The sequence below is a fragment of the Nelusetta ayraudi genome, unplaced genomic scaffold (genome assembly GCF_046127955.1).
Source record: "Nelusetta ayraudi isolate G7.1 ecotype Tasmania unplaced genomic scaffold, CSIRO-AGI_Nayr_v1 ptg000060l, whole genome shotgun sequence".
In the NCBI taxonomy this organism is placed as follows: domain Eukaryota; kingdom Metazoa; phylum Chordata; class Actinopteri; order Tetraodontiformes; family Monacanthidae; genus Nelusetta; species Nelusetta ayraudi.
In genome coordinates, this window is record NW_027466110.1 from 948,161 (window position 1) to 963,512 (window position 15,352).

Consider the following 15,352-nt stretch of genomic DNA (forward strand, 5'->3'; position numbering starts at 1 on the left):
CACTCGAAGCAACACAGGAATGAGGTGAATTCTGGTGGTGTAAGATACTATTACACCCTCAGATTTGAGGAAATGCCACCCGTTGGGACAGTATGTTAAATGTACATCCTTGAGGAAATAAATAATCATAAGCTACAGATTTAATAAAGTGTGTCACAGCCTGTTTATTTATTTTGGTAACATACGTACCCCCCAATTGTTAAATGGTACAGTTCAAATTAATTTTCCCAGCCGCTTCAATGACACTAGACGGACGATGCGAAATAACACAGTCATAAATATTTACCTTAGTTTCTCGTTTTCTGTCAAACAACCCGTCTTCTATTTTGACAGAACAGGCATGGAGTAATTACAAACATAATATATCAAACAACTATCATGACAAATGAGAGAGGCAGGTTCCTTCGCTTGCAAATGGCACAAAATCGTCTGTTTCGCTAAACAATGCGTTTTCTAACCAATATTTATACAACTGTTATCATTTTTAACTAGCTATGACATCGCGGTCGTTGTACAAACGAGTTTTTCTCCAAACACTTTCTTTTAAAGATGCTCTAAATAAGAAGCAGATTATTACTAATATTGCCAGTCGCATTTAGGAGTAGTCCCTGAATGCAGCACAGCCTTTGCCAGCGCAGAGCTTTTGGCTTCGGCTGCTGCCGCTGCCGCTGCGTGCGCCCCTATCGGCCGGAGCCTGACACTGCCACTCGGAGGAGAGAAGGAAGCAGAGGAGGGGAGAGAAGATGCTGCCGCCCGTTGTCTCACCGAGCTCGGCGAGCGACACCAGCGCGATCATGGGCTCCTTCTCCACATGAAGCGCGCATCTTAATTATTATTGCGCAACTCCGCACCGCAGCGGCCAGTTTTGCACCATCCCGAAAGCAAAGATGATGGCGCCCGAGTGCACGCAACGCGCCGTGCACGAATTCGTGGCCGAGCGGGGAGGGAGGGTCCGACAGATGGATCTGATGGATCACTTCCTTTCTGCTCGCGAGGAGAACGAGGGGAGCTCGAGGGAGGAAGGCGTGCATCGCGAGCTGCTGGAGAGCGCCGTGGCCAGCGTGGCCCTCGTGGAGGTGGGAGAAGACGGCGTGAAATTTGTGCGTTTGCGGGCGGAGGGCAGCGCGGGCGCGGCGATGCGCGAGGAGTGCAACGGGAACGTGGAGGAGGCTCCGCGCGACGACGACGGCAGCAGCAGCGTCGTGAATGGCAACCCTGACAGCAGGGGCCAAACAGGTGAGCGTGAGGCATTGTGTGTTGGATTAATGATGACATATCTCCCTATCAGTAGATTAAGGGCTTGTTTTTAATGACACCTGCTGATTCAGATATTGTTTTTGTGTCAACAGTCTTGTCATGTAGTCAGTTCTTACATGACAGGCTTGTATTCCGGCCCTTATGTTTACGACAAAACAAATTTTTGGTTCTTATTGTTTATGGATGCTAATGTTTGCAATTTGAGTATTTTGCAATTCGCTTCAATGATGACAGAGGACTTGAGATGTTCCTGAATAACATTGACCAACCTTAATTACAGCTGAGTCGTCTCTTTGATTTTAAAACTGTGCCTCATTCAAAATGCTAATCAAAAAAGTCAGGTGAAGTTTCTTTGTCCTGAGTAGCAAACCTGTGTTGCAGCTTAGAAATCAAAGTTGTACTTAAATGAGCGTCTTTTACCTACTTTTTCGTTTCAAAATAATCTGAATTCATTTGAAACAACAATTTTTCCATCCTTCCCTTTGACAGAATTTTCCGATTAGTTCAAGTGTCATTCCATTTACACAATCAATAGAATCAATACGCGACCTCTGACCTCTGCTGACTGTGATTGCATCTGAGAAACAAGTGAGACAAAATCCCTGCAAATTCGTTTTGCCACGATGATCATGTGTTGGAGAGAGCGGGCGATGACGGGATTATAATTTTAGTCAGAGTGTTGCTTTGACAAATCACCACGGACAGCGTCATCGTACAGTCAGAGCTGACTGAGCCATTAAAACCTGTCCCGTGTGTTTCCAGATGGATCCACTTCTTTGGCCGACAGCCTGGATAATGACAAACTGCCAAACGCCAATGAGCAACCAGCGGCCATGCAGAAGGTTAACAAGACAACTCCATACGCCGGAGGAGTGGAGGTGAAGCTGAGGGACCGACGGAGGCGAGAGTCGGCCCCGTTGATCGGCGTACCCGACCCGGACCAGGCTCACTCTGCTGGCAGCCTGAGCCAGCAGGTGCGGGGGGCCCGCAGGATTTCCAAAGGATCCCAGCGGGCCATGCTGGTCAGCTGCCTGTCCGAGGACAGCGCCTTGGAAGGCCTGGAATCTGTGGGAGAAATCCACACACCCAAGGGAAGCCGCAGGAACTTCATCGAGCTGATGATGAGCAGTTCTCCTCAGGTAGGACCATTCTTTCGTTTTGAACTTAAACTCACAAGACTGTAGTGTTGTGGTCAAGACCTCACCAACCGAGACCAAGACATTATCAAGACCAGAGAGTATCGAAATCGAGACAAGACCAAGACTTTATATATCAAAGAAAAATAACAACAAAACAGAAAAAAATGACCAGTATATTTTTTTTAATGCAAGTTTGCTTCTAAAGTGAACAGCAAAATGTCTCTTCAGCAAGGTATCCTTTCATGATTTTCTTTAACATTTTGCTGCTTTGCCAACTATTTTGAACCATTTAAAAAAAAACAACAACTTTGCTTCAAAAGATTTAAAAAAAAATAAATTAACTAGGACGAACTAGGTCATTGTTCGTGTTGGCTGAGTCTTGACCGGTCTTGATCAAAAATCCAGAGTCCGCCCAGTCCAAGACCGGGACGAGACCGAGACCCTTTAAAAGTGACCCAGAGACCATGACCAATCCTGAGTGCTACAACACTACAAGACTGTACAGGACACATGAAAAAAAGCTACCACACTATGTCAGACTTGTGGGCGCCTCACTTAACAGGCACTCCACCTCCTCAGTGGCTGTCAGCCGCCTTCATATGGAACCACTCAGGTTCTTATCTATTGCTGCGGTTCCACAGCCTGGCTTAAACGTCTTTGACAGCCACGTTTCATCGCAATTGGGGACAGTTGGGGATCGGGGACCGTCAATACAGTATTCATGAAGTGTGACTCAACGGCAACGGCCGTTATGTAATGGAGAGATTTGACACTGTGATGCAATCCAGCTTCACGTAACGACCAGGCTGACATCCCTATGGCAGTGTTATTAGGTAGAAAACTGTAAACTGGTCTCTGGTCTGTCACAGGCATTTTCTTTTTCTTTTTTTTTTCTTTCAATCTGCCAATAGCCATTTTGTAAGGTTTATATATATTCGCACAGAAAGAAAAGCCACTACATGCAAAAGTGACTAAACCAGACGCACAAATCTGATTGGGCCGCTTGATCGTAATCACCCGCCATTTTTTCCCCTTCCCTTCCCCAAGTGCATTCTATGGGCTCTTCACCAGATAAATGTGTGAGATGAAAACCAGAGGATGCGGGAGAGTCACCGCAGTGTTGCAGGATTATCACCATAAAGTTTATCCTCCTAGCAGTCCTATATGTGGTGCATTGATCCATAACTCCATCTCTGTAATACATAGACCGACACAGAGAGCAATGACCAGAACTCTCTCTTGTTCTCGCCTTGGCAGGTGCGGAGGTCCCTGATCAACCGCGGGTCGCGCATCCGCGACTCGGTGAAGAGCGACGGGGACTCCACTTCGCTCCACTCCTCCTCGGCCACCGACGACGACTGCGCCTCTGTCACCCTGGACCCCCTGGAGCACGAGTGGATGCTGTGCGCCTCGGACGGACTGTGGGACAGCCTGCAGCCGCTGCTGGCCGTGGAGCCATGCCTGGTGTCCAAGAAAGACTTTGTGACCGGCTTCACCTGCCTGCACTGGGCCGCCAAGCAGGGCAAGGCCGAGCTGGTGTCCCAGCTGCTGGCCTTCGCCAAGGACAACGCCATACCCTTGAACGTCAACGTGAGGTCCAGCGCCGGGTACACGCCCCTGCACCTGGCGGCCATGCACGGACACACACAGGTGGGTCACAGCGGCTCATTGTACCTGCAGATGTTCAATCACTGATCATGATCTCACGATGCACACTGGGAGAATTCTCCATTGGCAACCTAACCTAACGGCAGCCTAGCGCCTTCAGAACTGGAGCAAACAGGGCTCTTTAAAATGCAAGAACATGTCTGCGACTCTAAATCAGGCCCCCTTGAATTCCTGCTTCCGCCTTCGAACAAAAGAGCCCACAGTCGTCCCCGACTCGCTCAGCGACCTGCATTACTCCAGATACACACACAGCTCCTGGAGCTGTGTGTGCATCCCGGTGCCTTTGTGCAGCCGTAGTTTTGCATTACAAACGCAAGTGGTATTTATTCCTCACTGGTGGGTGACAGATCCTGGAAATAGCGCAGCGACTTTGAAACAGTCAAGTCAAGGCAACTTTGATGTGTTAATAAAGCTTAAACTTGCCAAGCGTTATTTCCCCCTTTGTCAATGCATTCTTTCTAGATTGCCTTGTTTTGAAGGAAAAGCTTCATCAGAGTCGGATTCCTCTATTCATGCTTTTTATTCAGTAAAAACAGTATTTGCACATTTTCTCACATACAGCAAAATAAAACAGCACCCTCTGATCGTGTTGTTGTTCAACACCATAGTGTCATATGCTGATGATACTGTGTTTCTGTGTTTGTTTTTTTGAAGCCTTGTTTTTTCCATGCTTTGATTGACAGGTAGTCCGAGTGCTGCTCTCTGACTGGGAGGCGGACCCCGATGCTCGAGACTACAGTGGCCGGCGGGCCATCCAGTACCTGCCGCCGCCGCTGGCCGCCCACCTGCAGCAGGAGGGCGTGGTCACCTCGCCCGGAGCCGAGTCAGACAACGAGAATGCCAACAGTGGTGGCGGTGGCGGTGGGCGTGGCTGGAGGTTCCCCAGGGTCCTGGCGGGGAACCTGAACCCGCTGAGGCTCCTCAACCTGCCGGCCGAGCCGGCGGCAGCGACGACGGGGGAGGCAGTGGCTGGTGGGAGGACCAAGGCGGGGGTGCAGAGGAAGTCGTCGCTCACCCGGTTGAACGCCAGGCTGCACCGGGGCCGCCACCGAGCTCAGATCATCCACAGCGCCTCCTTCAGGGACGCGGGGGACATCGGGAGAGGGGAGGAGCTCCCTAAGAGCCCGCTGAGAACCCGGCCGCTGTCCAACCTCTTCGGATGAGGTGACCAAGAAACCCGGCGACTCGCACCAGCTGTTTTATCAACACAAACACACCGTTTACTGCCCAAATGACTACAAACTACACACCTTGACAAAAGTTTGTTTTTAGGTTTCTACAGTCGCTGGATTTTTAATGAGTGTTAGGAAAAAAAAAACCTTTTGATGAGGTTGTAGCGTTTTTTATTTTCTAAAGCAGTTCTGAAGCTGTTTCACTTCCTTGACTGCGTCTAAACTGTTTTCAGAGCACACGACAAACATCACACCAGGAGTGTTGAGTTTAGTATTTTACACCAGGACAATGTTTACAAAGGCAAAAATCAGCAGGCAGGATTGTATCAGAGTTTCACTTTATTTTTATTTTTATTCTTCTTTTATTTTTTTAACCACAGCAGTTTGGGATTTCATTCTTTGGTTTGATTTCTCTCTTGTTTATGTTGCAAAGTAATATATTGATAGAAGCGATTTTCTATTTTTAAACGTCCCTGGATAGGATGGTGCTGTTTTTTGAAAAAATACATTTTAAACTGTGAATTACTTTTTTTTTTTCTTATTTTAAGTAGCAAATTTAACTATGAAACTATTCTAACCGTACATGTGTCACGTTTGCACTTGTCACTTTGAAGCTTGTTATCAGCCGTCAGCCTCATTATCTTTAACTGGTAGACAGCAACATAACTGCGTTTTTCGACTTCTTGACTGAGCTGAATTGACTAAAGAAATCAATTTCCAAGACTACCACATTCGCTCATTTGAAACTTTTTGCCTCTTTGTTTGTTTGTTTGGTGGGCAGGGGTTTAATTCATGCTGCAGTAGTTCAAAGTAAGACGGTTTTGCCTCTTGGAAGCAAAAAGAACGACAACATCTCCACCATAAATCCTCCGAGTCTAGTTAGTTCGCTCAAGTAAACCGGTGAAGGCATTTAAATCCTCTCACAGCTGATTATTTCTGTAAATCTGCATGTCACCCTCAATTTTAAGACAGTGAAGGCTTTTTTTTTTCCTTTTAGCTGTGAAAGGATCTTCACTCTGACTTGATCCTCCGTAAATATGCAATCAAACTATCTCATTAGCTCCAGCTCTGTCACTCTTGCTTGTGTGTCGGTTCATGATCATGTGCAACATTTATCCTGTCATCGTGTTTGCATCGTCTGTATCGCGAAAGGCGCTGTGCCGGGGGAATGCTGGATGTTTAGGCTTTTTGACTGTTAACCTCAAAATGTGAACTTTGAAAGCTACACAATTAATAGCCACTTCCCAGATTTTAAGAATGCTCCCTTTTTGTAGCATTTGTACTTTAGTCACGTGACTGTAACCGTCAGCTCCCGTTGTGGTGATTGTATCGTTTATCCATTTTGTAGGTGCATGAACGAGGGGAAATGTAAATGCCATCGATGTAAGTCATTGTTTACTGTGAACCGATGTGAATTTACCGTCGCAAAGCCACCAACATTCCCTTTCTCCTCATTCCCCATCTCCAAATAGGAAAATAAAGCAATAATGTTTTGCAAAAGTCAGTGCTCGGTCTCAGAAAATGTATATAATGCGATTCCTCATACTTTACTTCATCTGCCGGCTTGGCTTGTGAGAACCCTCTTTGGAACCCTCTGAAACCAATCCCTTTGTGATGTCATAAAGGGCAGCCAGGGTTTCATTTCACTCTGTAAAACCTCCTCGCTTTTGTCGCCTTCCAAACACGTGAACTTATCCATCAAAGAGTCAGTTTTACCAGAAGACTACAACCAACCAATCAACTAACCAGGATGTAAACAGAGGGCTAAAAATGTGTTTTGATTTTGTTTTATTTTCTATTAAGAATATCTGTGTAATTTTCCCATAAGGCTGATCCACAGCAGTCTAGGATGATAAGGGAAAACTTTCTGAAAACTGAGACCTTTAATCACACAAACAGGGGGAAAAAATGCCAATAGCAAGGAGTGCACACATGATGCTAGCGACTAATATCTATTTATTTCCCAATACTAGGGGTTAAATTCCAACCAGAGCGGTGCTGCCCATGAGGCAAGATATTTTTTCAGCCTGGCCTGCTGACACCAAGTGATTGTCCTTGTCTGGTGGTGCTGAATAATTGATGATCTGACGACCCCCTCCTCCGCTGCCAGCTTTGGTTCAGCATTTACAGCACATCCCCGGCTTCCTGTCCGCAAGCTGTCCCTGAAACACCCGATATATTCACAGCTGGTATGCGTTCTGCACCTGTGCTGAGCATAATTTTTGCATGAGTGTGCACTTCTGTTGTCACAAAGACAGATCATCTTGGAGCAGTTCACCTTCGAAAGTCAACAGGTGCAGGAAGGGTCTAAGTTTTAGAGGTCCCACATCCCAACCGCAGGTTCAGATCTTTATTTTGGACACTAATCAGGCACCCTGGTTGTTAAAAAAAATAAAAGTAAAAATCAAAAACAAACCTAAAAAACAAACACTGATCTCAGCATCATCAGCAACGTTGATGGCCCTTTGTACATGGTGTCCTGCAACAACACATAATCAAAAACACAAATTTATGCTCTCCACATGTTTGGAGGAGAACCAAAGTACCAAAATATTTGTAAGGGCTGAGGTGCCAGTGAGACTCCAGTGCCCTTTGTGACATCACAAAGTGCTCATTGCCAGAACTACGTGCTACAGATGACTCTGTTCCATTATTGATCATTTTAGAAACACCAAAAAAAGGAAACTTTCCCTTATGGCACCTTTAAAAGTTTGGATTTGCAAAGATCAACAACCATTTAAATTGTGAACTTGTGTCTTTGAGTGTATTAGACGCTGACAGAGGACAAGTCATTGACATTTTTCGTCTACAAGCGGAGCTGGTTATCTATCCCCTGCTTGTCACTGGTGATAAGAGGGAAGAATGTGAAGTTGACTGAGTTCATGTAAACTGGTCTGAGAGGAAAAATGTTGCATTTCCTGTCAACGCTCTCGGTGCCTGGAACTGGACAGATAAGGACGCTCCTGACAGCCATCGTGTGTCGCTGACATTCCCCCAGCGCTACCCATCATGCTTTGCCCTCCCGTGTGTGTTTACTGGAACAAATCAGAGGCATTTAAGCAGGATTACATGTATACGGTCATTACAAGCAGTGTGTGCTGCTGGTGTAGATGGAAGCTACTTCCTGCTGTTTCGATGTCTCTCTGATCTCTCTTGTTGCTCCCTCCCATTCATGCAGTCAAGCAGGATTTGGCACAGGGGTCACCATAGGGATGAGGGTTTTTTTTTTTTTTTTTTTGTTAATGTTGTTATTTCCTAGGATGGTAAAGTCTGTAGTCTGTTGCCTGAGGCAGCCTGCTAGATCAGAACAGAGAAGAGGGGCAGTCTGACTGCAGCAAGCGACTGACCTACATACAAAGTGAAGGCAGTAATGCCTATTATGTAAATTCCTCTGCCATCTTTTCACGGAAACTGTGCCAACTTTTTGGCCCGGGGGGCTCTGTGCTGTTGGACTAATCCATGTCCAATCTATCCCCATCTTTCATTCTCTCTCTCTTCGCAGTTCCCATAGCAATGGTGACTTCCACACACAAAGTGCCAAGTAGCTATCAAGCCACAAGAATGTGCCCCGTCAGCCGAGACATTCAGTCGCATCAAGACGCATCACAAGTCTCACATGAGAGTGGAGAGTTTTGGAATTCTTTAGTAATGTAGCAATGGTAAAGTAAATCTAAACAAATTAATACATAAAAACAACTTAAAAAAACACATTTTTAAGAAACAAATTTTTAACTATTACTCTACTGTACTCTAAAATTACCTTTTCCCATTTTTTATTAATTTGTTCATATGTAAAGTGTAATGTATTATATCATGTATTTTTTTTTATAATGTAACGTTTGAGCGTATGCACTTTTAATCTTTATGGACCCCAGGAAGATTGGCTGGCATTCTGTGTCCGCTAATGGGGATCCAAAACTAAACAAAACCTAACTAAACTTAACACCAAAAATAAGAAACTTTTATAGCAATAAATTGCAGATACTAAATATACATTGCGCAACTTTAATCAGTATATTTATTTTAGTCTGATGACACCGCTGTACCTTGTTCAACGAGATGCGATGTTTGAAGCTGTGCCACACGGAGTCGCTGTGTTAAAAACACCCTCCGTGTCGCTCCTCCGAGCCGTGTCGTTTCCCCTTTAAGGTCAAAGTTTACCGAGTGCGGAAGTGGCTAGCATATCTTTCCTTCACGTTTAACCTGCACATACCTGCGGCGTTAGGTTCTGCGCAAATCAACGCGCTTGCGGATATTGTTGACGCAAGGTATGATTCAGATATTTGGAAGTTTCGATGCTAATTTAGCAGTAAAGCGAGTGTTCCATTGGAAGAAACCACGTAGGAGCTTTTTAGCAACAATCAGTCACTGAGCTAGTAACTGCAGGGCAATTTTTTTTTACGCCTACTGCCAAAATTTCTGCCATAAGTCCGCGTTTTGATTCAACACAGAGACGTCAAATTATGAATTTTAGATTGCTTGGAATTTGTCGGGTTTTTTGGTTGTTGGTTTTAGATTAAAGACGGATTTTTTTAACCCGAACTTTTGATGGCTACGAAGCTAACAGCAATTAGCTACAGCCAATATTTAGCTCTTACGTTCTTGACTCGTCGGTGGAAACCAAACGCAACAAAGTAGAATTTTATTTTTTTATTCTTTTATTTTTGTTTTGTATGAATGCAAAGTTAGCCTCGCTAGGTGGGGAAGTAGAAAAGGGGTCGCAAGGGAGCCAAAGTCGGTCGCGTGAATCCCGGAATAGAAACAAACAGGTGCTAAGAGAACTTGTCTGTTTTCCCAACCATGCCGCAGCTCGTAGGCCGGTCGGCAACGATGGCCACCATCGTCCATGACACCACGGAGGCAGTGTGCCTCTCCTCCCAGTACAACATCTACCTCAAACCCATCGCCAGGATGACCGTCAGCGTGGCTCTGCCGCAGCTTAAGCTCCCGGGCAAGAGCATCTCCAACTGGGAGGTGATGGAGAGAGTCAAGGCCATGGTGGCCCCGGAGCAGTTCTCAGTGCTGAGGATTTCCAAGAGCACAATGGACTTCATCCGCTTCGAGGGCGAGGTGGAGAACAGAGCCGTGGTCAAGGGCCTGCTGGGCCGCCTGGATGGGAAGACCATCAAACTGAGCGGCTTCACGGACGTGTTGAAGGTGAGGCCGCTTCAGTACTGACAATCCAGTTCATTCGTTGCACTTTCTACGTCGAAAGATCCATTGTGGTACATTTGAAGCCATCTATTGTCATTGAATGGAACAGAAACTATATCTGAATGCTTTTAGTCTGATAAATTCTCAGCCTAAAAGCTGAGAATTTTGGTCATTAGCTGTATGCTGGTGATAACATTTGATCAGGACAGTTACAGGTGATGTTTTGTAGTCTCAAAGTGCATCACTACTAAAAACTTGTTTTTAGAAGTAAGAAGTCACACATCAGTCTTTCCCCCCCTCAAACTCTATTCAGTGTTCATAAAGACACTAAAGTTAAACTTGATAAACAGATTAATATAAAGATATTTTGCAATATCTTACCACAGGATGCTGCTAAACACACGTTGAACCTTTAAAGCAGTGTAGTATTTATAACAGCTTCATTGATTGCTGACGTGCATAGACGTGGCCATGGGTTTAAATCGCCTTTGTCTGCTCCGCCTCCATCAGGTGCGTGCGATCGAGAACAAGGTCGACTTCCCCACACGCCACGACTGGGACTCGTTCTTCCGCGACGCCAAGGACATGAATGAGACTCTGCCGGGAGAGCGTCCGGACACCATCCACCTGGAGGGACTCCCCTGCCGCTGGTTCAGCAAAAGGGAAAGCCAGTTTCCAGACCGACCCTCTGAGGAGGTCCTCGTCGCTGTCTTCCAGACATTTGGCAAGGTGCTACATTTTGTTCCGTTTCTTTTCTTCCCTATTTAACAGATAGTTAGAAAGATGTGCTTTTACTGAGGGTTTACTGCCTGGTTGGGGTCATTCAAGGATGGCAACCCTTTACGCTGTGTGGTATCAGTGCATTTTAATGTGACACAGTGAGATGCATTAACAAGTCTGCTGTATAGAGCCGCAGTTACAGAAATTACAATCAAAACTTTTGCAAATTATGTCACCTTTTTGACTTTACAGGTGCGAAACACTGACATCCCGATGCTGGACCCATACAGAGAAGAGATGATGGACAAGAACTTCAACACCTTCAGTTTCGGGGGTCACCTGAACTTTGAGGCTTACGTCCAGTACGAGGAATACGGCGGCTTCACCAAAGCCATGGACACTCTGCGCAGCATGAAGCTGATGCTGAAAGGAGAAGACGGCAAAGCGGTGGCCTGCAACATCAAGGTAGGGCGAGTCTCTTATGGTTGTGTATCACTGTTTGTTAAGAACACAACAAGGAATTATTTCTTTGCCCCCAGTTTTGGATTTTCCTCTAACAGGAACAATGAGTCGCAACATTGACTTCACCTCTCGTGGCCTTTGAAGCTGCAGCCGTTTTGTTTGTTAGACCTTGTTTCTCATCCACCCTCACAATTGTTAACCACGAAGGGCATTTCAGAACTCTCTTGTGCGTCTCTATATATGTGTGTGTGTAAGTGTGTGTTTGTGTGAAGCCACTGCTGCTGCGATGTTGCAGATAAGCAGATTACAGCAATTAGACTGTGTTGTTCAGAGACACACAGCAGCTTTAAGACCTTTTAGTGGAATGAGTGTCGATGCTGTGTCATCATTATTGTCAAGGTAATGAGTGCAGAGAGCAGCCAGGTGTCTTAATCCACACAGTGAAGCTCCTTTGTTCAGTTTTAAATTAGGAGTCTGTGTTAAAGGAACCAGGTCCTGAAGAAGATGTATATTTTAAATGTAATACATAAAAAAAACTCTTGGTAAATGGCATGAATTAGAATGAGTGTAGGCATTATGTGACCTCAATGCTTTGTGAAGAAAGATATTTTTCTCATTTGATATCAAGCAGGAAGAATATTTAACTTAATTGACCTCTTTGGCAAAGTGCAAATTGGTGATCAGTAGAATTAACAAAGTTTTATCAGACCAAATGCTGCAGGCAAAATAATGGAGCATTTGTTAAAGATATGTAACTCAGAGACAGGATATTGACCTTCACCTTGACACGACTGTTGAATTTAACAGGATGAATTAACATGACACAGAACAATGCAAAAACCTAATGCCGATGAACTGCACGGAAGCATCAGAGCACGGTTTAGTGGAAAGTGCAATTGCGGCGTATTTTCCAAAAAAACATTTGGTGTAAACTTGTGTCCCCCTCAGGTGACCTTTGACACCAGCAAGCATCTGAGCGAGTTGGCCGTGAGAAAGAGGAACCTGGAGAGGATGAAGCTGCAGGAGCTGGAGAGGCAGCGGGAGGAGCAGAAACGGCGGGAGAAGGAGCAGGAGGAGCAGCGGAAGGAGGAGGAGAGGTGCGGCTAAAAATAAAAGTTTAAATAAAAGATCTTGGCGCATGAAATATGCTTGAAGGTTTGCTCTCTTTTGGGTTAAACCACATCTTAAAACACGTTGAAGATCTCCCTAATTAAACTGACAGTTGTATCTAATATGTTCAACACCACATTTAAATAAGTGTGTAGTTTCTTTCCCTCTTTTGTGTTCAAAGTGTTTGTTTTTTGAAAGACTTTTGACGGGGAGAATTTAGTTGCACCGTCATCACCGAGACAATTTCCCTCCCCCTCAGGAGACAGAAGGCCCTGGAGGAGGAGGAGAAGGAGCGGAAGAAGGAAGAGCGGCTGAGGAAGCGAGAGCTGAAGCTGCGGGAGCGGGAGGAGAGGAAGAACCTGAAGAAGCTGCGGCGGCAGCAGGAGGAGGAGCAGAAGAAGCTGCAGATGAAGATCGCCATGGAGGAGAGGAGGCTGCTGCTGGCTCAGCGCAACCTGGAGTCCATCCGGCTCATCGCCGAGCTGCTGGCCAGGGCCAAGGTAAGGGCGGAGCAGGGTGACTGGTCATGTGACGTCCCGGTCCAGTTTCCAATGCATCTACTTTGTTTACTTCTTCTGCGTTTTTTTCATCACCGTGTTACAGAATGTTACTATACCGCCATCTTGTGACGTGTAGAAAATGTTCAATTAGTTGCGACTAATTTAATTTAATCGTTTAAATTCTTAATCGACAATTCATCAATAATCCATTAATTGTTAACATCGTACCAATGTCTTCCCTTGTTTTTTGGCTCCAGGCCCAGAAGCAGAAGCAGGTGGAGAAGGAGCGGGCAGAGCGGGAGGAGCAAGAGAGGCAGGAGCGCTCGCGGCAGAAGGAGGAGCTGGCTCGCCTGCAGCACCTGGAGGCCTGCCGACGCAAGCAGGAGGAGGAGCTGCGGCGCGTGGAGGCGGAGAAGGAGCGCGGCCTGGAGCTGCAGCGGCAGGAGAAGGAGCTGCGCGACAGGCTCCTCTGCAACCTGCAGAAGAAGGGCAGCAACGGAGCGGCAGGAGCCGCGGGCGAGCAGGAGGGCGGCGCGGCCAAGGAGGGGGCGCCAGCGGCGGCGGCGGCGGCGCCGGAGCCGAGCGAGGATGCCAAGGCGGCGGCGCTGGGCCTGGTGAACGGGCTGAAGACGGTCGAAAGCAAAGAGAAGCAGGCGTCTAAAGCTGGCGTGCAGGACCGGAGGGGCGGGGACGACGGGAGGAAGAGCAGGGAGGAGAAGAGGGAGGAGAAGAGGGAGGAGGCGGCGGCGACGACAAAGAGCCGCTCCAGCAGGTGCGGAGAAAGAGACGGCGAGCGCTCCCGCCGGGAGAGGCGCTCCCACAGCCGGGCCAGGAGGGGGCGCTCCTCCAGCCACGGCCGGTCGAGAAGGAGGAGGAGCAGCCGCAGCCACAGTCACCACCGCAGGAGGCGGAGCTCCAGCCACGGCGGCAGGAGGAGGAGGCGCAGCAGCCGGGACAGCAGCAGGAGCTCCAGCCGGGACAGGAGCCGCAGCAGGAGCAGCAGTGGGAGGAGCCGCAGCCGGGGTAGGAGCCACGGCCGCCACAGAGGAGCCTCCAGGAGCGGCAGCCGTGGCAGAGAGGGGAGGAGGTACAGGAGGCGGAGCCACAGCGGGGAGCGCAGCTACCACAGGCGGCACTAGTCTCAGTCTCAGTAGAACATCTTGTTAGGACTCACCTTCAGTTTGGAGGTCAAACTGATGGAGCAGCAGCAGAACTGACATCCTCCCTCCCTCCCTTCCTCTCTCCCTCCCTCCCTCCGTTCCTTCCTTCCGAGGTTTTTAGTTATTAATTGGTTGCTGACAGCTGCAAATGTTCTTTCAACACCAGATCTCCATCTGCTACTTCCATGGTTCAAAACTCAAAGGTTTTTCACTTTCGGTAACAGGTTAGAGTTTAAAATACAGGTGTTAAGATTAGTGAAGAAATGTTAAAGCTTCTGAAAACCTGCATCGTCATCCGCTCAGTTCATCCCACACCCGCCGTGTTGCCAAGACCAGAAGCATCAACTGAGAAGAAATTGTCTATTTTGACGCAGCAGCTCCGGCAAAAAAAACAAACAAAAAAAACAAACAAGCATCCTGTGGAGGCCTTGAATCAGCAGGATGGATGGGATTTAGTGGCCTCTGGTTCACTAATACTGTGAACATTTTCCAACTGCTGGTAACGGAAGCCCAGTTCAGGCCGGCCTGGTTAGCGCTTAGCGCTGCTGTCTTCAGTTTCAGTGTTATGCAGAATAATATTTTAAGTTTAAGTCTTATTTGAATTATTTTTGGATGATGTGAGTTTTATGAAGTGTGTTTTACAGTCTGGTGCCGCAAACATTTCCGTAGCTCCGCTAGCAACTCAAACCGTGCTGTCTCGAGCTGCCTTGTTGATTGAAATAAAAAAAACTTTGGATCTAAACTGTTGCAGCACTGTTTCTGACTTTTTTTTTTCTTTTGCGGATGGACCACATGCTTAAATTATTCAGTTTTTATTTTGTTTTTTTCTTTATCTTGATTGATTGCTATGACATTTTCTGCACTTTTTAAAGATTTTGCAAGATGCAACATTGCCTTTTTCAGTGTTATCCCAACAGTCTAATTCTGTTGGATAACACTGACTGGCTGTCAGTCGACATTGCCAGGAATGAAGACTGGCGGACGACTTCAGTTTCACTTTTTGGATTTTT

General features: G+C 46.7%; 2 protein-coding genes across 3 annotated transcripts; both read left to right on the forward strand.

Moving 5' to 3' along the window:
* Nucleotides 1-276: 276 nt before the first annotated feature.
* sowahca (sosondowah ankyrin repeat domain family Ca) lies at nt 277-6,740 on the forward strand. Its single transcript, XM_076040257.1, has 4 exons — nt 277-1,236; nt 2,020-2,396; nt 3,654-4,050; nt 4,752-6,740. Exons 1-4 carry the CDS (start codon nt 888-890, stop codon nt 5,225-5,227), a joined length of 1,599 nt encoding a protein of 532 aa, XP_075896372.1. The 5' UTR covers nt 277-887; the 3' UTR covers nt 5,228-6,740.
* A 2,612-nt stretch (nt 6,741-9,352) lies between these two features.
* On the forward strand, nt 9,353-15,079 carry akap17a (A kinase (PRKA) anchor protein 17A). 2 transcript variants are annotated; one of them, XM_076039889.1, is made up of 7 exons: nt 9,353-9,504; nt 10,046-10,393; nt 10,901-11,119; nt 11,363-11,575; nt 12,521-12,669; nt 12,942-13,182; nt 13,440-15,079. In XM_076039889.1, the coding sequence occupies exons 2-7, from the start codon at nt 10,067-10,069 to the stop codon at nt 14,319-14,321; spliced, it is 2,031 nt and encodes a 676-aa protein (XP_075896004.1). In that variant the 5' UTR covers nt 9,353-9,504; nt 10,046-10,066; the 3' UTR covers nt 14,322-15,079. The 2 variants fall into 2 exon arrangements, with proteins under 2 accessions (XP_075896004.1, XP_075896002.1); XM_076039887.1 differs by having other exon boundaries at nt 9,393-10,393.
* The last annotated feature ends 273 nt before the right edge of the window (nt 15,080-15,352 follow it).

What these genes read in the sequence shown, in the direction of transcription:
- akap17a (XM_076039887.1), top strand. Translation starts at nt 10,037, where the DNA reads ATGCCGCAGCTCGTAGGCCGGTCGGCAACGATGGCCACCATCGTCCAT. An exon ending in CAGCGGAAGGAGGAGGAGAG is followed by an intron (nt 12,670 to 12,941) that starts GTGCGGCTAAAA and finishes CCTCCCCCTCAG; the next exon opens with GAGACAGAAGGCCCTGGAGG. An exon ending in AGCTGCTGGCCAGGGCCAAG is followed by an intron (nt 13,183 to 13,439) that starts GTAAGGGCGGAG and finishes TTTTGGCTCCAG; the next exon opens with GCCCAGAAGCAGAAGCAGGT.
- sowahca (XM_076040257.1), top strand. Translation starts at nt 888, where the DNA reads ATGATGGCGCCCGAGTGCACGCAACGCGCCGTGCACGAATTCGTGGCC. An exon ending in TGACAGCAGGGGCCAAACAG is followed by an intron (nt 1,237 to 2,019) that starts GTGAGCGTGAGG and finishes GTGTGTTTCCAG; the next exon opens with ATGGATCCACTTCTTTGGCC. An exon ending in TGATGAGCAGTTCTCCTCAG is followed by an intron (nt 2,397 to 3,653) that starts GTAGGACCATTC and finishes TCGCCTTGGCAG; the next exon opens with GTGCGGAGGTCCCTGATCAA.